This window comes from Ursus americanus, chromosome 9 (genome assembly GCF_024610735.1).
Source record: "Ursus americanus isolate L20-20 chromosome 9, mUrsAme1.1.p, whole genome shotgun sequence".
Lineage (NCBI taxonomy): Eukaryota > Metazoa > Chordata > Mammalia > Carnivora > Ursidae > Ursus > Ursus americanus.
The window spans coordinates 44,060,399-44,086,941 of record NC_142135.1 but is presented as its reverse complement, the minus strand read 5'-3'; the positions used below and the strand labels follow the sequence as shown (position 1 = coordinate 44,086,941).

The 26,543-nt window shown below is 36.7% G+C and overlaps 1 protein-coding gene and 1 pseudogene across 4 annotated transcripts in view; one reads left to right on the top strand and one right to left on the bottom strand.

Annotated features, from left to right (window-relative positions):
* Nucleotides 1-18,988, top strand: part of DECR1 (2,4-dienoyl-CoA reductase 1) — a 43,864-nt gene extending 24,876 nt beyond the window's left edge. Inside the window, exons 6-11 of one of the 4 annotated variants that reach the window (XR_015725801.1) lie at nt 11,350-11,449; nt 15,693-15,765; nt 15,846-16,480; nt 17,322-17,441; nt 17,894-17,978; nt 18,072-18,206. Coding sequence is in view for 2 of the 4 variants with exons in the window: in XM_045806001.2 (XP_045661957.1) it covers nt 11,350-11,449; nt 15,693-15,765; nt 18,072-18,218; nt 18,668-18,730; nt 18,833-18,892 (443 nt within the window). In the remaining 2 variants the exon portion in view is untranslated. Of the gene's footprint in view, nt 1-11,349; nt 11,450-15,692; nt 15,766-15,845; nt 16,598-17,321; nt 17,979-18,071; nt 18,219-18,667; nt 18,731-18,832 lie in introns of those variants that run through there. The other 3 variants (XR_015725800.1, XM_045806001.2, XM_087864752.1) reach the window with 3 other exon arrangements.
* A 2,792-nt stretch (nt 18,989-21,780) lies between these two features.
* Nucleotides 21,781-23,562, bottom strand: LOC123797900 (akirin-1 pseudogene; annotated as a pseudogene).
* Nucleotides 23,563-26,543: the final 2,981 nt, after the last annotated feature.

The following is a 26,543-nucleotide window of genomic DNA, read 5'->3' as shown; positions in this document are numbered from 1 at the left end:
CCCAGGACATATAGGAAATACTTTATTGAGGTAGCTCTAATAATACTTTATACCTGTTTGGTACTTTTTAATTTACAAAGTACTTTCATATACCAGGATGCCAACAGTATGAAATCAAGAATTGTCATAAGTTGATTAAAGAAAAGAGTAATTCATAACATAACATAACTTGAATGTATTAATTTTAGTTTGCTAAAATTGAGATAAAATTTATATATAGTGAGATCCACAGATTTTATGTTCAATTTGAACTTTTGATAAACTTATACACTTAGGTAACCATTGCCCCAACCAAGACATAGAACATACATTTCTACTTCCACCAAAGATTCCCTCTTGCTATCTTTTACTTCTATCTTACTTTTTTTTTTTTTTTGAGAGAGAGAGAGAGAAAAAAAGAGCATGAGGGAGGGGAGGGGTTAGGGAGAGGGAGGAAGAGAATCTTAAGCAGACTCCATGCTGAGCGTGGAGCCAACAAGGGTTTCAATCTCATGACCCTGAGACCATGACCTGGGGCAAAATGGAGCCAAACACTTAACCAACTGAGCTACCCAGGCACCCCCACTATCTTAGTTTGTAATCCATTTTTATTGGGTTGTTTGTCTTTTTTATTATTGACTTTTAGAAATTCTTTGTTTAATCTGGACTGAATACTTTGTCAGATATAGTATGTATTTAGAATATTTTCTCCCAATCTGTTGCTTTTCATTTCCTTATCAGTATCTTTTGATGAGCAGAAGAAACTACATTTTGACAAATCCACCAAACTGTTTTCCAAATTGGCTCTAGGAGGTTGCATTCCCAACAGCAATTTATAAGATGCAATTATGACACATTCTGGCCCACACTGGATTGGTTCTATTACATTTTAGCCTTCCTCAGTTTGTGTAGTGGTCCCTTATTTGTGATATTAACTTATATTTCCCTAGTGACTAATGAAGTTGAGCATCTTTTCGTGTGATTATTCATCAGTTGTATAAATTCAGAAGTGTCTGTTCTAATCTTTTGTCCGTTTTTTTATTAGGTTTGTCTCTTGTTATTGAATTGAAAAGTTATTTTATATATTCCAAATATAAATCTTTTATCAGATATATGTTTTGCAAATATCTTTTCTCAGTCTATGATTTGTCTTTTCATGTTCTTAAGAATGTCTTCTGAAGATGAAACATTTTTAATTTTGATGTTGTCCAACTTAATGAAATTTTTCATTTATGACTGATACTTTTTGAGTTATAACTAAGAGATCTTTCCTTAACCCAAGGTAACAATTAACTTCTCTACTGTTTTCTTTGGAATTTTTATAGCTTTCACTGTTACATTTAGGTTATCCATTTTGATTTAATGTTTGCATTTAGTATGAGATAATAATCAAGGTTAATTTTTTGCATATATCTGTCCATACTTTCTTCAGTGAAATACTTTGGTACTTTTGTGGAAAATCAGTTGATATAAATGTAGGTCAATTTCTGAGCTCTCTATTCTGTTCAATTGATGTATCTGTCATATATCATATATAGATTACTTTAACTTTATATTAACTTGACATCAGGTATTCTGAGTCCTCCAACTATTCTTTTTTCAAAATTGCTTTCATTGTTCTGTGTTCTTAGCATTTTCATATAAATTTAGAATTCAGTAGTTTTTACAAAAGAGTCTACTGAAATTTTGAGGAGGGTTGTGGTAAATATATAGATTATATTGGGGAGAAGTGGGATTTTTGACAATATCGTCTTTCAGTCTACCAGCATGCTGTGTCTTTCCATTTGTTTAGGTCTTTAATTTCTGTCAGCAATGTTTTGCTATTTTCAGTGTGTAGGTCTTATGTAAATTTTGTTAAATTTCTGCCAAATACTTTTATATTTTTGGTGCTATTTTAAATGATACTTTTTTCCAAATTTTATAATTGTTTGCTTCTAGTATTTAGAAATACAATGGGCTTGTTTTTGTATATTAACCTTTTTTTCTGTGAGCTTGCTAAAATCACTTAATAGTTCTTACAACTTTTTCAGTAGACTCCTTAGGATTTTCTATATTCTTGATAATTGTTTGTGAAAAAAGACAGTTTTTATGTCTCCCTTTCTAATCTGTATTTCCTTTTCTTGCCTTATTTTACCAGAGGGGCCTCTAGTACAATGCTGAATAGCAGTGGTGAAAGCAAATGTTTCCTCTTGATAGCAGGAAGAGAGCACTCAGATAGTCATCATTAATTACGAGTTTACCTGCAGGTTTTCATAAATGGCTCTTTATTAGTTGAGGAAATTTGCTTCTGTATCTAGTTTGCTGACAGTTAAAAAAAATCATGAATAGGCATTCAGTTTGTCAAATCTTCTATCTTCTTGAGATGCCCATTTTTAAAACCCCATTAGTGTATGGTAAATTCCATTTATTAATTTTTGAATTTTTAAACCAACATTGCATTATGAATCTAAATCCTGCTTGGTTATGATATAGTATCCTATCTGTATGTTGCTAGATTTGTTTTGCTAAAAATTTTTTAAGGCTCACTTTTTCAGCTTCCAGATATTACTTTTAATTGAGTGTCTTAGAGCCATGACTGTGCCCATTCAGCTCAGGGAGGAGCCAGGTATTTGAGGGGAGTTTACATGCAGATGTTGCTATCTCCTTTCCCCCTGCTCTGGCAATTCTCAGCTCTTGTTTTTTGTGAACAGATGATGTGTTGGCTACAGCACTGCCTTTTGAAATTGATATCATGTTTAACCTACATCCAAAAGATGTCTCTTGTGCCTCTGTAGAAAACATATTAGATGAATGTTCAACATGGCATGATATACGTCCTATTTGGCTGTTTATCAGAATCTTAAATTACTTGACATTCAAGTGAAAATATTGGCCACATATCCATGATTGTCTTTAAAAAACATATTTGTTTGGATTCTATCTAAATAAAACAATTTTTTCTTAAATTTTATTACAGGATAGACTACCCAGATATTTTATTTGATTTTGGACTAGCTTTGGTAACTGAGTCACATGGATTACTTCATACCAAGAAGCTAGAATTCCTTCCACATAAGATCATATGAGAATTCTGTAGTCATTACTGCAATTTCTGTAACTATTAAATAAAGGTAGATGACCCAGCAGGTGTTAGAATACTGAACAAGCAAAAAACAAAACATTATTTATAAGGAAATGTTTTAATTTGTAACGAAATTTTCTTCCTCTCTCTCTCTCCCCCCTCCTTTCCTCCTTCCTTCTTTCCTTTCATTTTTACTTCTTTTTTTTTAACACCAAATATTTATTGAGTGCTTATTTTGTATCAGGTTTTGTTCTAAATGCTAAACATTTATTAACTCATTTAATACTTGCAATTACACTGTAAGATGTGACCTATTTTATTCCCATATAGTTACAGGTGGCTCAAAGTTAGTCTTTTTTTAATATATGAGGTAGATATTTTAAATTCTCAGTTCTACAGGTAAGAAACTGTGGTTTATTAAATACCAAATAAGCATTAACTATCATTGTTAAAATTGACAATTGGCTTTTATTTTATTTTATTATTTTTTTTAGAGAGAGAGTGTGGGCACGCACGTGTGCGTGCAAGCTGGGACAGGGGTGGAAGGAGAGGGAGAGAGAGAATCTTAAGTAGGCTCCATGCTCAGCAGGGAGCTACGTGGGGCTCAGTCTCAGGACCCTGAGATCATGACCTGAGCCAAAATTGAGAGTCAGATGCTTAACTGACTGAGCCACCCAGGTGCCCCTATAATTGACATAATATTTTTAAAGTCTATTGAGAAAAAAGAAGGAACTGTAGTTCCGTTTAAGTCATAGTCACCTAGTTTACATGTGATACTTGGACACATGGGTAGTTATGATGTGTTTACCTTTACTCAGCTTTCTCATCTGTAAAACAGATTGCATAATTAATTACTTCTCCAAAATGTAGTAAAAAACCAAACTGATAGATACAAAACCTTCATGAAAAATATAAATTGTTTTACCAATGTGCATGTGCTTCTTCATGCATCTGAATAGACATATGGTAGCCTAGATAATTTAAAGAATTTGGTGGAGATAATTTTCGGAGCTTTGGGCTATCTAAGAGTCAGGGATAGTAAGAAGCAGTCCAAGACAGCTTGAACCATATGAACCCTGTATAGGGGAAAGGGAGGGAGTAAAAGGTCACTGTTTAGGCAGATTATTCATGTAAAATGAGGGAAAAGAGGAAAATAACTAAGAAATATCTCCAAAGGAAATTGTCACTAGATGGATGTCACTGGAAGTATTTCTGAGGTAATCTTACCAGCAGCCTTGTGTAGAGGAAGAGTAAATTGAACCAATTCACTAACTGAAGAAAGAATAATAATAAAAAAAAAAGATAGCATCGTTTTGGTCAATAGATATGAAGAAATAGTTGAAAGCTTTGAACTGGGTAAAATACTTTATACCTTTCATATGCTAAGTTTTAATAAATTGTCATAAAACCCAAGGTTTTTAGTGATCTTGCTGTCCTAGACTACCTAGTGTGTGAACTGTAAACACAAAAATAAATTTTAAAATAGTCTTATTTCCAATCCATTGCTGTTGTTCCTGGCCAGTTACTTTCCCCTCATTCTCCGTCATCCAGTGCCCTCAACGTGTCCAATCTCACTTCCTTCCATAACCACCCCTTTGTTTGTCTGTTCTTTTACATGTACTCTGACTGGAACCATTTATCGCTAAGCCGTACAGAATCTTCCTGCCCAACTCCAGTTCCACAATTCAGTGAACGATGCCCCGTTGAGAGGCCATGGTGCACACATTAGCATTTCAAAATACGCATGCTGCATGTTGTTATTATTCCCTGTTGTAGGTCTTCTTATCCCATCCATCAAGATTGGAAATGCTTTTACATTACTCATGGGCTACATTACTCATATCCCACGTGCAACATTACTGGGCTACATTACTCATATCCCACGTGCAAACCCTTTCCTCCCTGTCTCCATTCCTTTCCCCATGAGTTCCTAACTCATTACTAAGCACAAAGGTGATGCTTTGTTTATGAAATGAAACATTTTTGAGACCCACAAAAACAAGAGGAGTTGAGGACATATTTAACACTTCTTTCAGTTATGTCCATCAGGTTCACTACTAGAAGAAAAGAAGACGACCAGTCATTCTGACAAAATCGAGTGGTATAGAAGCAGTGCTGCTTGTTTCACAAGCAAGGAATCATAGACTAGGAGTAGAATATGGCTTTCTTATCTTTCAGTAGTATGACCGCAAGTTAAATGCTGTTTAGATTTTAAAGTATATTAGGACCATATGGCTACATTTCTGTGTATTGTGTCCATGCCTTCCTTAGAATAGTAGGTGCATTTAAAGAATGTTTAAAAACATTTCTAGTCATCAGTTGGAATTTATTAAGGTAGCATTAGTATCCTTTTTAAAATCACTTTTTGCTAGTTATCTTGCTAGTTCGATGGAACATTTAAACTTCATTTGTTAAAATTTCTTGTAGCAACCATATGTACCTTACTTAGGTGTGTTATGAAGATAATATAAAGGTAAGATGATTTGGAAATTTTGAAAGGGATCTTTTTTTCTTTTAAACTATGTAATTGGAAATTTCTTGGAGAGGCAATTTTATGTAGTGGTTAAGAGTGTAGGCTCTAGAATCATACTGTCTGTTCTCATCCTGGTTATACCTCTTACTACTTGTGTGAGCTTGGGCAAGTTACTTCTCTGTGCCTCAGTGTCTTCTTCTGTAAATCGGGGATAATAGAACCTCCCCCCAAGGATTGCTATGATGATTAAGTGAACTAGTACCTATAAAGTGTTAGGAAGAGTGCCTGGCCCAAACTAGTGCTCAGTAAGTGTTGGCTATTAAAATATTAGGTTCCTCCAAGAAAAGTGTATTTTTACTGCCTCTTTTACAAGGGGACCATAAAGTGTCTGAACTTGAGATGAGGACCTATAATTAAAATAGACTAGAAAAACCAGAGCCCTGATACCACTTATTGTAATTCAACTTGCAAGTTTCAGCCTATATGAAGGATGTGTTTATATTAAGTGTTCAACTGAAATAAGTCTTTGCTTAGTAAATAATATATTTTTAGGAAGTTATTTTGTTTTTTAAAGTTATATAATCCTCCTTTGATAAACTTTTAGAGCACTGATGATTTTTAGATTTAAATTTAATCTGAGCTTCTATTGAAAAATGGCTAAGAGACCGTCTTCTGTGCCCTAATCCAAAAGACAGAGAAGCACAGTTTTCTCTTCTTGCCATGATTGGCAGCAAGATTAATTGCTGGCAATAGTGGAAGAGTTAAAGCTGCAAACAATACCTCAAATGTATGTTTAGGAAGTATAAGAAGTTCAGTGTTACTTATGTGTAATGTATAATGCCAAGAGAGGTAAGAAATGAGGATAAGGGGTATGGAGTTTACCCTCTGGAGATTAGTAAAGTTTGATTGAAGGATCTTAAGAAGAGATACATTCTCAGTGGAGATTGAAGCACAATTAATGACTGAGGGAGAGTCCAGTGAAGAGAAGTGTTAAAGGAAAAAGAAGAAAGAACCAATGAAAGAATGGCCTAGTCCCAGGAGCTGTGAATCAAAGACACAGGTGGAGGGTCCTACTCTGAATGCTGAAAAGAGTTGATGAGTGATGTTGAGAGCCTAGGTGAAATGGCAGATGTATCTTTCCAATGGCATTCACCCACAGTTTGTAACAGTGTTAAAATCCCTTCCTTGTAAGAGTGGAGAAAGCAGTCCTGTTATTGAGGAGTTGATGTCTTGAGACATCATGGTGGCTAGGCAGTGATTAATTCACGTAATTGTCTCAGTGGTAAATAAGCAAGTTAGAGCAGGAGGGAATTATAAGCCTAGAGAGTATGAGAGGAAAAACCCAGAATTGTAATGAGGTGTCAAGGAACACGTGTAGTATGAGGGTGTGAGAGAACTGGAAGGATAGGATCTCAAGAGTGAGGCACTGTATCAGTATTTTGGCATGATGGCAAAGCTCAGGTTGTGGCTCTGTTGGGTAGCAGTGAAGGTTGTTGGGAATGGGGAGATCAAAGAACTGTGAGATTTCTAATCTTGTCCCCCTGGTTGTTGAATTCATTCAGGATGATGACAGCTGTTGGGTTTGAGATGTGGCTACAGATGCTTGTGTGGGTTTAAGGCCAGGAGTCAAATTTCAGTGCAATTGGCAAAGTAACCGGGAAGTCAAACATCAATTGAAGTTACAGATGGTACAAAAGCTGGATATTACCGGTTTCAAATGGTGCTTTTTTTCACGAGGGTAAAAGAATAATAGGTAGAATCAACGGCAACAATAAATTAATGAGTAATCCGTAAAATCTAATGACATTTGCTGGACACTGCCTATTTTCCTATTTTACAGATGTTAAAAACGCAGCCCAGAGCAGGAAAGTGACTTGTTCAAGGTCACACAGCTGTACAAATAGTAAATAGAAGAATCAGTATTCAGGCCCAGATATCTTTATACTATTTTACCTCTGTTGGTTATGGGAGCTAAAATTGTTTATTATTTTAGTTTTCATAACTTGGATTGAAACTAGATTTTAAAAATTTTGAGTCTTTTGAAACTGGACATAATCTTACATTTTATTTTTAATAGACAATGTGATTTTTTTAAAAGATTTTATTTTTAAATAATTTCTACACCCAACGTGGTCCTCGAACTTACAACCCAGAGATTAAGAGTCATGTGCTCCACTGACTGAGTCAGCCAGTTTCCTCTAGCCAATGTGATTTTTAGTGTTACTTTGCTACTATTTTTTCCCATTTTGAAATAATGAAGCCACTTGCAGCTTGCAATCTGGGATGATGAAGAGTTGGATTTTCTTATCAAGGCTACCATCACTGGGGGTGGTGTGATCCCACACATCCACAAGTCTGATTGGAAAGAGAGGACAGCAGAGACCAACCCCCTGTCTCCCCATCATTATACTGTAGCTGGGACAGAAGAAATAATGGGGATATGTGGAATTTTTAAAAGAGGTGGGTGGAAAAGCATAGACAAGTATTGAAGACGGCGATTAGAGACGTTTGTATGTTCTTAGGCTCAAAGTTTGATAAAGTCCCTTTCCATGTGGCAGCATTTGTGTGTTGATTGGCTAGATTTCTCCTGTATGTTTTGTACAAAAATAGAATTGATAAACTATTTTCTACCAACAAAAGAATGATAGGCTATTGCTCCCTTTCTCCATTTACTTGACTTCAATTAATAACAGATTCATTTCTGCTTGTCTGCACTGGGATGTTAGAAATTTGGCATTTCCAAACCTCTTCTATAGGAAGTTATTCTAATTTAAAGAATTGGCCTTGGGATGCCTGGGTGGCTCAGTCGGTCTGCCTTTGGCTCACATCAAATCCTGCATCAGGCTCCTTGCTCAGCAGGGAGCCTGCTTCTCCCTCTGCCTGCTGCTCCCCTGCTTGTGCTCTCTCTTTCTCTCTCTGACAAATAAATAAATAAAATCTTTAAAAAATGAAAAAAATAAAAATAAAAGATAAGAAAATAAAGAATTGGCCTTTCTTCAAAAAGAAAAATATATCAGTGACTAACCCTGGGAATCTGACAATTTTTTGTTTTTGAGCTTTTAGCACCACTGTTCTTTTTTTTTTTTTTTTTTAAGATTTATTCATTGATTTTAGAGAGTGTGCATGAGTGGGGCGGGGGCAAAAGGAGAGAGAGAGAAATCTTCAAGCAGACTCCATGCCGAGCACGGGGCCTGACATGGAGCTCTATTCCAGGACTCTGAGATCATGACCCGAGCCAAAATCAAGAGTCAGACACGTAACCAACTGAGACACCCAGGCGCTCCACCACTGTGCATTCTTTAAAGTCCAGCCGTGTTGTCCTACTCAGCAGCATTAACCCAGCTGGGATAGTACAGTTTCAAAATTTTACCTCCTTCTTACGCTCAGAGGCAGCACTGTCTCATTCTAAGCAGTGGGTAACCCAGATCTTCGAGGTTTAGAAAATAAAACCTAAAGGGAAAAAGAAGAGGACAATATCTTTCATTTTCAGTATCTGAATTATATAAAACGGTTTAATTCCTCCTCTCCCACACCTGAATAAACATTGGTTAAATCTGAATCAGAAGTTAGAGCACTTTCTACTGCAGCATTTGCTTTATATAAGTAATTACCACTTTTTTAAGTAGTTCTTATGATTTTGCTGTAAGAGTGATGCAGTTAGCATCTGTTGTCAGTATACTGTAATTGTGTACATGATTGTTCTACATCCCTCCTTTTCCACAGAGTGATTTTGGAAGCACAGTAATTTTCAGAGTTTTGAAAGAGGCAGAGTTTGATATACAAAAGGAGTTACCATAATGACTAACTAACCATTCTTATTTCTCAAAATGGCACTCCTGCCCCCCTTTTCACTCCCCCTGTTGTCCAGGATGTGCTGAGTTTTGTTATTACTTTGGAAAATGCAGAGGGGATGAGAGACTAAATATTTTTGAAGGAGGAATAAAAATGTATCTAAATATTCTTTGAATTATTTTTATTGTCTTTCAAACTTGCAGTTTGTTAAATTTCTTAAGGTATGTACTATTTTATAAAATATATATAGTTTCGTCCTCTTGCAAATATTAAACTTGCAGTATTTTCTAGTGTAGCAGCTAATTAAGAAATAGAAAATCACTGATTTCTTAGCAGCTAAAGATTCTTTTAAACTTTCATTCAGTCAATTTATTGAGAACCTATTATGTCCCAAGCACTGTTGATTACTGTAAGTTTGGTGTCACTTTTTAATATAGCTTTTTTCAGTTATTTTCAAAAGGAATTTGGAAAACAAAATGTAAATATTTACTGACACATTTACTGTTGTTGACAGTCATCATTCCATCTGAAGATTTGAGTTTCTATTTAGTATCATTTTCATTTTGCCTGAAGATCTTTTTTCACTATTTCTTGTAGTGCACGTCTGCTGGCATTGAATTCTTGCAGCTTTTGTTTGTCAGAAAATATCGCTTTATTTTTGAGAATATTTTTGCTGTGTACTGAATTCAGGGTTAACAGGTTTTTTTTTCCTCTTTCAGCACCTTCCAGATATCATTCTATTGTTCTCTAGCTAACATTGTTTCTGATGATGTCAGTGAATATTTTTAATATCCGTTCCCTTATTTATGTTGTTTTCTGTTTCCTCTGATTGCTATTAAGATTTTCTCTTTTGGGTGCCTGGCTGGCTCAGTTGGGAGAGTGGGTGATTCTTGATCACAGGCTTGTAAGTTTGAGCCCCACGTTGGGTTTAGAGATGACTTAAAATATTTGGCCAAAGACTTGATGAGATACTATGCAGATTTATGGAGCTCTATCTCTGCATACTTCCCTCTTTGCAGGAACTCTGCTCACAAATTCCAACTTCCTCAGTGTCCCCAAACTCTAATCTCTGTGTCCTCAACTCAGTGAGAATGCTATGTTTTGCTTGTATTTCTCCTCTTTATCTCACAGTCTATATAGTGTATAGTATGGATACAGTGTGTATCGAGTATGTATAGTGTAGAGTATGGATATATGTACTATATATATACACACACACATATAGTATGTGTATGTTTGTAGTACACACCATAGTGTATTTTATAGTATATAGTATATGTATAATGCCTTCAGGCAAAAATCTGGGGTGACCTTAGGGCTCATTTCATGTTTCTTCTCTCAGGGATCATTGTCTTTCCCTGCTTGCTGTACAGTATCGGAAAGTAGTTGTATCATATAATTATATATCTTATACAGTTTTCTTGATATTTACAGGAGGAGGGCAAGTCCATCATGGCTGGAAGTCAAGTCCCTGCTAATATAGTTTTGATTCTGACTTATTCTAATTTTTTAAAAAGATTTTATTTATTTATTTGTCAAAGAGAGAGAGCACAAGCAAGGGGAGTGGCAGGCAGAGGGAGAAGCAGGCTCCCCACTGAGCAGAGAGCCCAAGGTAGGACTACATCCCAGGATCCTGAGATCATGCCCTGAGCTGAAGACAGACGCTTAATCGACTGAGCCATTCAGGTGTCCCTGATTTATTCTTATTTAAGTGGGTGCTTAGTTAATGGAAATCCCACCCAGCTGATTGTGCAGGGGGTTATAGGGCCATGCCTCCGAGTTTTGGGTCACAGTCTTGACTCACCTGCCATAGAATTTCAAGTAAGCACAGACTGAGCCATCTTGAATGGCAGCAAGATTACTAGAAAGACGTAGCAATTTTATTAGATTTCTCTCTCATTAATTCAGAGTTACTGAAGTCTAAAACACGCTGCATTTTTGTTATATCCTCTTGAATCAGATCCCATTCTTGTAAATCATGTTTCCCTGATGTGAATTGACTTAGCTCTATTGTTAATTACACTGTATCCTTTTCAAATTTCAGGGGCAGCATTTCTGGCTATTACAACCATCTATGCTGAAAGTGGGTCAGGTTTTGTAGTACCAAGTGCTTCTGCCAAAGCAGGAGTGGAAGCCATGAGCAAGTGAGTACTACTATGTTAATCCCATCACCGAAGATAGAAAATGTACTTTGGTAGGTCATGGAGCTTGATTTCTCCTTTCTAATCTCCATCCAGAGAAAAGTAAAGCAAAGATGAGTTCACTTGGAAACAGACATTCTATCTCTTGGATGAGTCCTGTTTGTCTTTATTAACACTGTCCAATAGAACTTTCTGCAGTGATGGAAATGTTTTATAAATCTGCCCTATCCAATTGCCACATATGAAACCCTTGAATTGTGGCTACTGTCACAGAGAAACTAAATTTTATTTAATTTTAATTACTTTAAAATTAAGATTAAATAGCCACATGTAGCTAGTAGCTGCCATATTAGATAGCACAGGACTATAGCCTTTTTGCTCTCCCATATATCTTTATCAGTGCTATTTCTGATCTCTGTTAAACACACCTTCATTCTTTTATTGTATCTGCTGTGCCAGATTAATAGGACTAACATAAACCAGTGACCACTTGTCAGATCTTGTGGCCTTTTCTCAGAAGCATATGATTGCTTTTTGAATTTGTTCCCCATTGGCCTTTTCCACTGTCTTTGTTATAATGCAGGTTCTCATCATGGCTTACTGTAATAACCCTATAATGTGTTTCTCTGCTACCAGTCTCTCCCCTCTTTATTTTTTATTCATATTCCCACCAGAATCATCTTTCTAAAAATACGTCTGCTTATGATACTCCCTAGCTAAAATCTTAGATCATTTTTTCATTCCTCTTTGGAATAAAAGCCAAACCTCAGTATGGTATTCTAAATAAACTTGTCCCTGGTCTTTGTTTATTCGTTGATTAATTGGATAAATGTTTATTGTGACCCTTTTGTGTGCCTGGCACTGTGCTAGGTCCAGGGATAGGATACTGATAGAAGTAGAATAGTTCTCATCCTCCCCTGAGTGGATAGTCTTATACTATTTTTCTTGTGTTTTAATCTCCATTGAACTGCTCTGTATTTCCCTAAATATGCCGTGCGTTTTCATCTTTCTCTGTCTGGGCTAGGCTGCTATTGGAATTTGCTGTGCTATTTTCCCTACTTTTAAGGCTCTCATCACATCACCTCCCCTAGGATGTTTTCTTTCATTTCCTTAGAACAGAATTAATTATTCTGTACTCTGTGCACCTTAAAACTTTGTTTATTTCAATCTAGTGAGAAGACTAACATGCTAATAAATAAATGCTATCCATTGTTACAGGTTCTAAAATGAAGGTCATGTACCAATATGGTAGGGACACAGAGCAGGACATGCAAGGCTGCTTTCAAACATATTGGTGTTTTTTTTTTTTTAAAGATTTTATTTATTTATTTGATAGAGATAGAGACAGCCAGTGAGAGAGGGAACACAAGCAGGGGGAGTGGGAGAGGAAGAAGCAGGCTCATAGCAGAAGAGCCTGATGTGGGGCTCGATCCCATAACGCCAGGATCACGCCCTGAGCCGAAGGCAGATGCTTAACCGCTGTGCCACCCAGGTGCCCCTCAAACATATTGTTAAAGCTATGTGACCTCCCCACTAGGATGTGAGTTCTGTGAGGGAGGGACCATACCTTATTCATCTCAGTATACACCAGGCAGGACCTGGTGCATGGCTGGTGCTCAGTGTCTGCCGAAACATCATTATTCTCTTCTTCCAGTAGTCCCAGAACACTTTTCAACATTGAAATCAGTAATACACATTTGTTTGAGATAAAAAGACATGTTACTATACTTAGAAGTGGAATCTTAATGTAAATAGAGGTAATTACCTTTTTTTAAGGTCAGATGACTTTGGAAATAAGGAATTAGAACCTGACTATTTTGGCATCATTTGTACAGTATCAGTATTTGTCTTGTTGGGACCTTTGGTCTTGTTAGAGGTGTCAGTGTCGTGTCCTTTAAAACTGTGATTCTGTGCTGCTTGGGTTTGGTTTTGTTTTGTTATTGTGTAGCATATTGCATGGAGTAGATGCTCGGTAAATGTGTACTTCCTCTCCAGTCTGAGTTCCCGTCAGTCCTCTTCTCATACTTTATAGGACACAGTCATACCAGATGAGGCCTTGTAGGTTCCCAAATATGGCATGTTGTTTGTGCCTTTGTCCTTCACTCATACTGGCCCATATGCCTGGGCTGTCTTTTTTCTCCATCCTATGCCCTATTATGTCCCATTTTTTCCTCTACCTTGCCCTCCCACAGTAAACTCCTAATCCTTCTTCAAGTGTCAACTCAAATGTCACCTCCTCCAGGAAGCCTTCCCTCTCATTCTCAATAGACTTAGGTACTTTTTCCTGTAAGCAGCCATGGCACACATTGCACAATTCCCAGCAAAGTAACTAGTTTATTATACTATGAAGCTGACCTCTCTTGAGAGAGAAAGACTGCTCTCTTGAGAGCAGAAACTGCCTTCCTTTGAGGGTAAATAACACAGAATGTTAACCCAAACTAAGTACACAATAAGCATATGTTGATTTAACAACAATAATGGCTAGCATTATTGATATTGTGCTTAGCATCTTAATATGCAGAATAAGCTAATGAGGTGGATTTCTTATCATGTTACAGTAGTTCTTTAGAATATAAGCTAATTTAATGAGAGCTAGGACTGGACAAAGGGTATCTGTTGCACCTCTGAGCAGTGACAGGATGGCTTTTCCTCTAGGCAGATTTCCTCACTAGGTTACTTAGTTTTTCAGGACGCTGTAAACTTGCTCAACCTGTAATTCTGTTAAGACATGAAGTTGCTACTTCCCCAGCAGTTTGGAGCCAGCTCACTGCAAGTACATGCCAAGGGGAGGTATGGCCATGGATTCTGTCAAAAGCATCACTCAGGGAAGCAATTTTTATGTATGATTTGCCTGAAAGGGATGCAGTCGACCCATTCTCTAAAATGCCCCTGTGGGTTAAGATAGATTAACAGACTGTACTTGGAGCACTTGTCCCCTATCCTATAGAATGAGTATTGCCAAATTGGCCTTTCCAGTGATCTTGTTAACTATATTAATTGATATCTTATAGTTTCATAAGACTTAATCTCTTTGTATTTATGGCAAGGATACAGTATTGTCTTACTGTATTACACAATTTTCATTTTAGAATTCTTCTTGAAAGAAATATTTTTCTGATTTTTTTTTTTTTTTTTTTTTTTTTATCAGGAACGGTTGTACTTTTCCTGAGAAATTAGTTTCCCTTTCCCTTATGGGCACTGCAAAGTGTGTAACTGATTAGGCTTACCTTTTTTGCATGGCATCTTGGAAAGAATGGATGCAAATTTGTGACCCACCTATTGTGATTGTATGGAATGCCACAAAACATTTAGGTATTAGCTCAGTTCTTGGCTCCTTTATTGTTCCTTATCTGTTTTTCAATTCCTTTCTTCCTTTTCTGCTTCCTTCTTTTTTTCTGTCTCTCTTTCCTTTAAATGATTTTATCTTCCTCATTTGTGTTTATATGTATTTTTAAAAGCTGTTACCTTAAGTCATATTTTAAAACTAGATTCAGTATATACACACACACAGATGTACAAATGAATAAAAAGTCCTAAAATGAGTTAGATATTAAAAGTTAGACCTGTCTATCAAGTAGGCTTTTAAAACAGATTGCTTTAAGTTTCTGTATTTGCTATTATTGTTGTATTTTGCTTCGTGACATTTAGTAAGATTTTGTTAGATTCCTATTTCCCTTTGAGTGCAGTGCAGCAATTGTATTAAAGCCTCGTTAAACATGGATGTGGTTAATATTTTATATCTATGTAATCCATCTCTTACTTAAAAGGACTCATGATGTTGCAAACATTGTAATCCAATGTACTATATATAAATAGTACATGTTGCACTGAACTCCAGAAAATGTGGGGGAGGGGCATGATTATCTCACTTCTTTATGCTAAATTTTGATACTTAATGTATTTTGATATTAGACTTAGTTCTAAAATGTAAGTGGTAGGTAGTATAGCATTGTGATTAAGGACACTAAGATGCAAATGGTAGATATTACAGCAGAGTGACTGAAGCACAAACTCTGGAGCTAGACCATTTGAGGTTAATTCACTAGCCATATGACTCAGCAAATGATTTCATCTTTCTGTGCCTCAGTTTCCTTGTCTGCAGCATGGGGAATGATTATAGTCGCTACTTGTTGCGGTTGTAGCCTCTGGCATATAGTAAGCATGCAGTGAGACTGGTTATTAGTATTTTTAACGTATAGTGTAGTATTTTAGAATATTAAAATATTGGTGATATTTTAATTTTTAGGTCTCTTGCAGCTGAATGGGGTAAATATGGACTGCGATTTAATGTGATACAACCAGGGCCTATAAAAACAAAAGTAAGTTTTAGTTTGCCTGTTATCTCCTGAATGATTAAGGAATGAAACATTGATAGAAATATTCTGACTGTTGTGTGCAGGACTTATCAGAGATGCCTGAGTTTGGAGCCTTCGTGGTAGGGAAGAGGGCTTTGCCATTGGTCAGTATAAATAAGGAGGTGGGCAGGAATACAACAGCTATGTAACTTCTTGATAAGTTCTATTTCAACAACTTAATCTGCTGGGATCTTTTGTGCCATCCATTTTGGTATTTTGTCTGATTTGCTTCAGTAATCTGTTATTAACCTATATTTCTTAATCCTCACCATATTTTATGGATTCTTACTTTGACATCTTTTTTTTAGTTCATGGAAATGTAAGTATATTTTTATTTTAAGAGATGTTCTGGAAAGTTTTCATACAGCCTTGGTCTTGCTAGAGGTAGCATTTTCTTTGACTCATGTCTGTGCCTTTCACTTTCACTCAGTTATGCATGTCATTTAACTCCCACGTCTCTCTGATTACAAATCTTTCTGATGGTGTGCGTTTCTCCTGTAATCAATCATGCTTACAGATACTCATTGCAACTCATAACGATCACTAATGCTGTTACAGTCAGAAGGCCCACACTTTCTGTGTTCTCTCGCAGTGCCTCAGATAACTTCACTCTCACTTTTTGTTTTTATGTAAAGCAAGAATTTACAATCTCAGCTGACCTGTAGCTCCGAAGGCTTAGGTGAAGTATGATAACTTGTTTTGGTTGTATGAATACCTTAAAAAATAATGCTAAGGAGCATTTGGAATGTGGGTTGTTCTGGGTATTAAATATCAATGTGGATATGGCTGCATTAGTTTGTATATTTATTTATTTATTTATTTATTTATTTATTTATTTATTTATTTAACAGAGAGAGAGAGAGAGAGCACAAGTAGGCAGAGTGGCAGGCAGAGGGAGAGGGAGAAGCAGGGTCTCCGCTGAGCAGGGAGCCTGACGCAGGGCTCGATCCCAGGACCCCAGAACCCCAGAACCCCAGGTTCATGACCTGAGCCAAAGGCAGATACTTAACTGACTGAGCCACCCAGGCGCCCCGTGCATTAGTTTATTTAGCAGTTTAAAGGGTGGAAAACGGAAAGAAGGACTACTTGAGTGAGTCAAACTTGATTATCTTGTTTGTCACTCCAGTAATAAAGAATCTAATACAATTAATGGAAAAATAACTCAAAAGCATACATTAAAACACATGATTCAGGGCAGCCCTATGCTGGGCACTCTCTGAAGAGAAACTTGGAGTCACAGAAGCCTCTTTTTTAGGACCTCGGTCTCTAGGAAAGATCACCTGCATTTTATTTATTTATTTAAAATGTATTTATTGAGTGCTGTGTGCAAAGGTATTGAGAGAGATACGAAACATTTGTGACAAGAGTACCTGCCATCAAGGAGCTTACAGTGTAGCAGTAGCGGTATCAGTTGTACACAAGTAACAAGCTTTAAAGAGATTAAAACTGAAGTGTAGAAACTCCATGGCAATCCCAACAGCGTCAGGACTGGGACCTGTTGCTACCCTTCGTCTCTGCAGGTTTATACCTGCCCAGGAAGGGCAGGAGAGCTGGAGTGCTCACAAGAAGTCTCCTGAGAGCTTGCTCTGTCTCTTACCTGTTTTATTGAAGACAACTGTCACCTAGACTTCCAGGCACTGGTACAGAGAAATTCAATCTTTTTTTTTTTTTTTTTAATCAGTGCATGTGCTTACTTCATCTTGGTCTTCACCTTCACATCATTAACAGAAGAAAGACATTGGTTGGCAAATTAAGTTACAGGGTTGTTTTTTTTCCCCCCCTCTAGAATCTACTTGAATTTAATATTCCTACACACTTGTTTTCTTCTTTTCCAATTATTTTGAGAAGAAAGAAGAAAAGGAATTTCCTTTTAAAGGTTTTCTGCTTAGGTCACTTTTCTGTGATTATTCAGTCAAACAACATTAGTACCACTACGTCCACCACACTAAGCTTGAATGGATTTCAGAATACTTTTATATACATTTTCTCATTTGATGCTTCCAACAGTTTTGTAAGGTAGTGAAAGACAGGTCTCATTTTACAGATGAAGGTAGAAAGGTAAAAAGGTTATATTTTCTGGTGGTTTTTTTAGGTCAGTATTGATAAAATGACCTGTTTTGAGCTGAAGTGACTATGGAAGAATTTGGCAAAATTATCTGTTGTTTACAAGGCCTGAGGTATGAACAGGCTGCCACAGTAATATTCCATTTCATGCAAACTTGTTTCTTAAATTTGTTTAATACAACCTCACTATTTTCTTAATTTCTAAGGGTGCCTTTAGTCGTCTTGACCCAACTGGAACATTTGAGAAAGAAATGATCGCTAGAATTCCTTGTGGTCGGCTAGGAACTGTGGAAGAACTTGCAAATCTTGCTGCTTTCCTTTGTAGTGATTATGCTTCTTGGATTAACGGGGCAGTAAGTATTGTGTTCTCTTGACTTCTTGGGGAGATGGACTTGGTGTGGGAAGGCGTATTGTGGAACCATTCCTGACAATATTGCATATAAATATGATTTAAATATTAATTTAGCTGTAAATAATATAACAATATTAATATAGATTGTTTAGCCTGTGGAGTTTGTTCATTGATAAATTAATTTTATTAAATGCCAATTACTTTGGTAGACATGCCTTTAAGATGATCTTTAATATCAGGTAGAATTTGAAATTGTGGAGATGGGGGAAAGAAGATTTTAAAATGAGTAAATCAGGTTACGTTTAATCATGACTTTTGTCTTCAAACTTTGGGCTTTGACTGAAAGTGCCAAGGAGATGTTCCATCCAATTAAGATAGGAAAATGGCTAATGGTTCAGACACTTTTTAAAAGGAGTTAGTTTCAGAGTTTTTACTATTTTTTTTTTTCAGGTCATTAGATTTGATGGTGGAGAGGAAGTATTTATTTCAGGGGAATTCAACAGTCTGAGGAAGGTAATGTCGTTTTGTGAATATAATATAATATTAACAGCTAAGATACCAAGCTTTAAAAATATGCAAGAACCACATAAAATTGCCTTTTTCTGTTTGTGTTAGGTCACCAAGGAGCAGTGGGACGTAATGGAAGGACTCATCAGGAAGACAAAAGGCTCCTAAGACCACTCTGGCCTTCATCTTGGTTACAATGGAAATGATACAGTCTATGATCTTTTGAATTATTTTCAAGTCTAATAAATTGTTACTTAACAAACATGGACTGAGTGTGTATCGTGTGCCCGGCCAGCAGTAGGTAGACAGTGTATATTAAGAGATATGTAAGATGGGATGTTTTCCCTTCAAAATTTTTCTTAAGAGTTAAAAAAAGGCAAGTAAGAGAAGGCTTTGGTAGAGGTAAAGTGCTTGGAAGTGCAGCGAAAGAAACGTATTATAACCTGGAAAAATCAGGAGAATATTAATTGAAGTAGCATTTGAGTTATGTATTAAACCATGCCTATGGTGATGGGGCCTAAAAAAAAGGAAGTAGAAGGTACACAGTAAATTTAATGGACTCTGATTTAATGGACTCGGCCTTTCCATTGCATTTCCTTTTCACTGGGCTTGTGAATTATCTTCTTTAGAGAGCTCATCAAACAAACTTTTGCTGGGACCTATGTTATAGACTGGCATTTTATTTGGTACTGAGGATACAACATGAACAATCTACAGCCTTTGCCTTCTTGAAACATTATCTAGAAGGATAGAGAGACCTACAAATAATTATTCGTGATGCAATGTGATAAATATTATTCCAGTCGTGTTAAAGCGTGGAGGAAGAAGTAATTCATTCTGTCTCCAGAGTGTAGAGAAAGTGACACCTAGGAGATAGCATTGCATCTCAGCTTTAAAAGAAGAGTAGATTTCTCTAGGTAGAGACAATGAACAAGCATATAAAATATATATGTGTATAATTTCATTTTGTTTTATATTTGGTTTGACTAACTTATCATCCTGAGAATCAAATAATAAACCCACAGTCTCAAATATATATAGTTATAATTTTGAGCTTATATTAAAAAAAGATCTATTTTGCTTTCACAGGAATCACTCATAAACATACTCACTAGACTGACTGTCTCCATTGCTCAAATTAGCAAGAGAGGGGACCAACCTCCATCTAAGCTCCTCTGAATAGATCTGCAGAGGAATCTAGTTTTCCTGTTTGAGTATATATGCTGTAAGCCCCACATGGAAACACTTACTACATTCACAGTTAATTGTGTACATAATTTACATTAAATTGCGTATGTAAATGGGTAGTGTTGTAGGTTTGGAATAAGTGGCCTTGACATTCTCAGTCATACTGGGCTTTTCTTCACACTCTCGAAGTGCGGCACAGTCTTCATTTTATCCTTAATGCATTTTCTTCTTGTCTGCCTACATCTTCTTTTTCAAATTATCAATACCTCTTATAGTATAGCAGAAAAAAAAAAAAGATGCCAGTAATTATATAAATGAGCTTGTATGCCAGTAATTATATAAATGAGCTTCTTTGCTTCTTATTCTTCTCCTTGCAAAATTCAAGATTTTAGTATCTGCTTTGTGGGGTTCTCATAAGGATTAAGGGAGGTGAAACAAGTGAAAACACTGTAAAATATAAAACATGCAAATGAAAGGTGGGCCCTTCTGTCATTCTATCACTTTTAAGACTTGGTTATCATAGAAAACTTGAGAAATGAATACAAATGAATAGAAAACATTAAAGACTAACTTCCTAAAGATAATTTCTGTTAATACTTTGGTATATTTATTTTCGGTCTTTGGCTTTTTTTAATTTTATATTTAATGAAAGTAATTTGTTTATATAATTTGCACAGAAAGAGTACTACCACAGTCCTCTCTCCAAGCTCTCTTCCCACAGTAGGCTCTTTAGCTTTTTTGAGTTTGGGTTTTTTTTCTTTTTTTTTTCTAGAATATACTCTGTCCCTCCACTAAATCTACCCATAAAACCATATCCCTAATTTTGTTTAAATTACTATTCAGTGTTTACATTTTTATAACTTTATAAACATCATTTTTCCAGTGTTTTTTCAACTTTCCTCTTTTTTTTTAACAGTTTAGCTTGTATGATAAATAAGATACTGTTTTTCTCATAAAGATGATTTTTTGTATTTCATGGTTTACGTATATCATACTTCACTTAATTCTTTATTCTCGGAATTAGGTTATTTTTATTTTCAGTATAATATATAAAAAAACTGTGATGAATATCTTTGTGTATGAAACATTCTAGAATTTGGAATTTTTTCCTCATGACAGATTTCTGGAAGTAATATTATTAATCAAAGGTTATGAAGCTTTTAAAAACCTTGAAACACATTTTCAAGTTGTTATTCCTAAGATTTATATGGGTTTAGAACACCCTAAGTTGTGTGTGATAGTATCAGTTTCAACAAATAGCTACCAACATGGGATATTCTCATTTTCAAACTATGTACTAATTTCATAAATAAAAAAGGATAGCTTCTCTTCAAGCTTGTGTTTATTTATTGGGTATATTGAATACTTTCCTACACTTGAAATGTTCTGTTTGCCTTTTTTACCTATTCGTGTCTTAATTGGGTCTTATAAAAATTTTGTTTTGTCCAAGTTTTTTTTTTTTTTAAGAAGGCAAGGTAAACAAATAGCTTAAGTATTTTATTTGTTTGCAACTAAGCTTGTTAACACTATATAATGAAAATGTACAAAGAATAATGTTGCAGTTTTTGGTTAGATTTAAGTCAAAGACATTCATTAATAAGGAATCTTCAAATATGAATATTCCAGAATTTCTCTAAGCCATCTGATCAGAACAACTGTCTCTGAATATTACCTTACTTTGGAAGGTACTGGCATACACTTGAATTAAACTCAGAATTTTTCAAAATAAGCCCTAATTAATAAAACTATTCTATATTCAAACTAAAACAATTTTAATAGAACTTTCCTTTCCAGAAACAATAATAAAGGAAACAAGGCGTTTCGTAAAATGTGGTCCTGAACAAGTCACAGTAAAAAATAATTGTATACTTAACTTCCACCTCCTCAAAACAGAGGCTACTTTCTGTTCCACAGCCTTGGAAACAAGGTGAAGAACAGTCTGTAAGCAACTTTGGGCAGGGGGTTGCCAAAACAAAGCTCAAGCAGTTGAACATGGTCACTTCTTAAAAAGAATTTGGGGGAGCCTGACCAAAGAATCCAAATTCTGTGTTTAATAACCGATACAAAGGCAAAATGGCTCCTCCCAAGTAGCAGGGCCACCAGGGCCTGGCCCAGCCCCACACTCACCTCTGTTGTGCTCCCAAGCAAACCCTGATGCTCCTGCTCCAGGGAGACTTTTTCTTTTTAGAGGTTCAGTGTCCAGGGAGCTCTCTGTGTGAATGAGGTGAGCACAGACTCCACGTGGGTATTTTAAGGCTTGGAGTCAAAGTATTTTTCAACACGGCTAGGCAGAGTCCATGTGTCAAGCGGCCCGTCTCCAGTTTGTCCTAATTCCTCACCACGCGTTTGTAGACCTAGGACCACAGACCTTTGCTATGTCATCATCATCACATCTAATGTCCATCCTAACTTATGATTCATATTCTGTGCCTGGAAACAGTCCCTGTATTTAACAATAACACCTACAACATAAAACAATCCACCGTTACAACTTATATGGTCACAAAACATTAATGATCTTCTGTAGACCAAGCAAATGTTTTTAACCATAATTGTCGTGCATCAAATTCACAGCCAGAATCCCCAAGATCAAAAAAATTTGCACAATACAAATAATAACTTAAAATACACACACACACATATATACACACTCTCACACACACTTCTTACAGAACTGTGCTTGGGGAAACTCCATTTGTTGAGTGCCACTGAGGGCATATTTTGCTAAACTGCTGCTCCAGGTATTTTTGTTTGGAAAATCTATCACAGTAGGGCACAGCTGTTTATTGGATGAGCAGAAAAGAAAGATATGCTTGTGGCAACCAGAAAGTTTTAAGGTCTTTCAAGTTGTATAAAATGGACCTGCAGAAACGTTTAAGTGTTCTCAGGATGCAAAGTTGGAGCTGAAATGTGATATCAAACCAGTTGCAAAAAGTGTACAGCAGCCATCTCTTGAGGTCAAACCTGGTACCCAGATATGCAAGAAAGCTTCAGGACACATAGCCTGTTGGCCTTGTCCCATATCGTCGCATTATCTGATCATGTGTGAATTTCACAAAAGATTCATACTGTTCTGCTAGTCTGGTATTGAGGATCTGCTCATACTCCTCCCGGATTTTATCTTCATAGTCTTTTAAGAGACGCTCACATATTATTCCAACTTGTCGGAGGGTAAAGGTGGGCTGGTCCTTCTTCATCCAGGAGGAACCTGGAGAACTAGGTGCTGTGAGTGCTGAGGAATGAGGCTGACTTTCCGAAGTACAAGCTTCACTCTGATTAAGAACAACTTCTAAATGTCTCCACCTCTGATAACGACTATATTCTTGTTTTATGTTCTGAAAAATTTGTTCCGGCGTTGGAAGGCGCCGCTCGCTGCCGGGCGGGGCGGGCTGCTGCAGAGTCGGCGGTGGGGTCTGCGTCTGGAGAAGCGGCGGCGGCTCGGCGTCCGGGGGCCTGAGGCCCGGAGTGGGGCCGGGCAGAGGGGCGCAGCGCCGCCGCTTCGGGGAACCAGGGCTCAGCAGCGCCGCCTCGAACTCCGTGGGCCGCTTCAACGACGCCCCGCACGCCATGCCGCTGAGGGGCCAGGAATCAGGAGCGGACGCGGAGGTAACTGCGGCCCAACCTCCGGCTCCTCAGCGGAGCTCACAAGCCAAGCCTGTTTTGTCCAAGTTTTTAAACACATTTGTCTTCTATTAATCTTCTCTTAGAGTTTGCTTCATTGTGTGTATATATATATATTTACATATATTATATATATACACACATATATTTATATATTTATATATATTTTATATATATACATATATATATTTTAAGATTTATTTATTTAAGAGAGCGCAAGGGTGAGGGGCAGAGAGAGAGGGAGAGAGAAACTTTAGCAGATTTCTGCACTGAGTGTGGAGCCAGATGTGGGACTGGATCCTAGGACTCTGTGATCTTGACTTGAGCTGAAACCAAGAGTGGGATGCTTAACTGACTGCACCACCCAGGTGCCCCCTCATTGTTATATTCTATTATAAATGATGAATGAGGAAGAAAAGCTTGTAAGCATGGAAGAGAAGGCCAGAGAAGAGAAATTATGAGGATATCAATTGATTGAAATTTCTTCCTAACAAAGAAATGTTTTTAGGAAGTGTGAGACAGTATTGATGAATAGTCACTATATTTAATGACATACCACCTTGGGGGCTGTAACCACATTAATGTTTCACCTTAAGAATTGTTACTTTGTCATACTACTTAGTATCTTCGTGAAGGGTCTTACTTCCATACCCTAATGGAAGAGTTAATCCTCAGTAAATTAAAGTGAGGACTGTTGGTAACAATATCACCAATCTTACAATTAATATATGAAAACACCTCCAGGAAATGTTTCAGGTATGGAGTAACATCTGTTGTTATATTGTTCTTATGGAAAAAACTAAAGCGGCAAGAATTTAAGTGACTTTGAATAATAGAATTTTAGAGCTGGGAAACCTTAGAAGATATGTCTTTACCCCTTCATTTTATAACTGAGGAAACTGAGAGCTCAGGGAAGTTATGACTTGCCTAAGGTCACTCAATTAGCCGATGTCGTTTCCTTCCCAATTCGACTATTTCTTGCGATCATATTTTAAAACCTAGAGGCAATAACAGGGTCTTTATGAGATATAGTTCTATTGCAAAAGCCTTCAAGGGAAAAAGCTTATAAATTTCTTTTGCTCTTGATCAATTTTATTATTTTGTTTATTGGACATAAAACTATTTATTAGACTTTCATAAATTCATTCTCAATATCAAACCCTTTAACTTGAATTTTCTTCTGAAGTCTTTCATTTCTCAACTGTGAGGTAAAATAATCCTTATGTTTGGAGACAGAATCAATGGCGCTTGGTATAAAATCTCAGTTGACCCTGGCAGAGGAGCTCTTGCCTTCTCTGCTTCAAACATGCTGTCCCCTGGACCCAGGCTCTGCCGCAGTGCTTTCTTTCTGTTTCCTGGCGTTGTTTGACCTAGAACCTTTGCACTATGTGCTTCTTTGTCCTAGGAATGTGCTTTTGCTGATCTTTGTAGAGATGGCTTCTTCAGAGAGGCTTCCCTAAATTCCTGCTCACCATTAATTTTTTTAAACTTTTTATTTGATGTATGATTTCTTACTGCACACAAATCATGAATTATCACAAAATGAATACACTTGTGTAACCACCACCCATGTAAAAAACAAAACATCACCAGGAATCCAGAAGCCTTTCTTGTCTCCCATCGTGACTTCCCTTCTATAAAACTAGGCACTATCTTGACTTCTAACACCACAGCTAAACTACTATTGTTATATAAGTAGAATCACACACCATATATCCTGTTTCTGGTTTTTACCAGTGTACCAATTGTTTATGCATTCTCCTTGCTACATAACATTCCACTGAATGAATATACCACAACTTACATATTCGTTCTGCTGTTGGAGACATTTGGGTTTCTAGTTTTCAGCTATGCCAAATACAATGCTACTGTAAGCATTCTTCTTTTCTTTTGGTGGCAATACAGGCCTTTCTCAGTCAGGTTGATAAAATCTAAAAGTGAAAATTGCTGGGTTATAAGGTGTGTGTGTATATTCAAATTTAGTAGATACTGCCAAAGTGCTTTCCAAAATGTCTCAACGTAACTTCCCACCCAGCAGTAAGAATTTCCATTGTGCCGCATCCTCGCCAATACTTAGCATTCAAAATCTCTTTAATTTTAACCTTTCTGAAAAGTGCATGGCAGTATCCCATTTCTTTTAATTTGCATTTCTCCTGAGTACTAGTAAAGTTGATTCCTTTTATTTATTTTGGCTATTTAGAGATCTTTTTTATTTGTGAAATGCTTGTTCAACTTTCCTACACATCTACTGGGTTATGCTTTTTAAAATATACTTTTGGAGTAATGTTTATATATCTCTGGATATGTACCTTTGTCAATTATATGTGTTACAAATTGTTGGAGGAGGTCATCAAGAGTACATGACCGCTGGTTGACCCGGGAGTTGCACCTGGGCAAACAGAGGCTTCTCACCCCTCCCCCACCCTTGGAATGTTGGTTCCACCGGTTTTCAAGGACGCAGCCTGGAGACAGTGATGCGTTGTTGAAATCAGCTGGCCTGTATACACGTGACTGAAGCCCGTTAAGGCCTCTATATAAGCTTTAAGATTCTGGTGGATGGATGTGTGCGTTTACTCCTGTGGGGCTGCCTGAGACAAACCTCCTAAGTAAGTTCGCTTGCTTATTAATCTGGTACCTACAAGTTGGAGTGGTTTGATTCTCTTTTCAGTCTCTCCTTGCTCTCCACATATGGGGAAAATTTTCAGATCTCACCTGGAAAACTCCTGAGGTTTTGAACCAACCCAAATATCTTTTTACACGCTCGTGTTTGATTTTTCACTTTCTGAGTAGTGACTTTTGGGGAACAGAGTTCTTGAGTTTTTCCAATCTGTTTTTTCATAATTGGTTGTTAAGGAATCCAGTTTTTCAGTCTGTGTTTTCATAACTGGTTGTTAAGCAATCTTCCCATGCATGATAGAGGAAAGAGATCCTGATACGTTGTTGTCTGTATACCTTTGCGTTTGGATTGGTAATATACCCGGAATGAGTTTGGCTTGTGATATGAGGTATG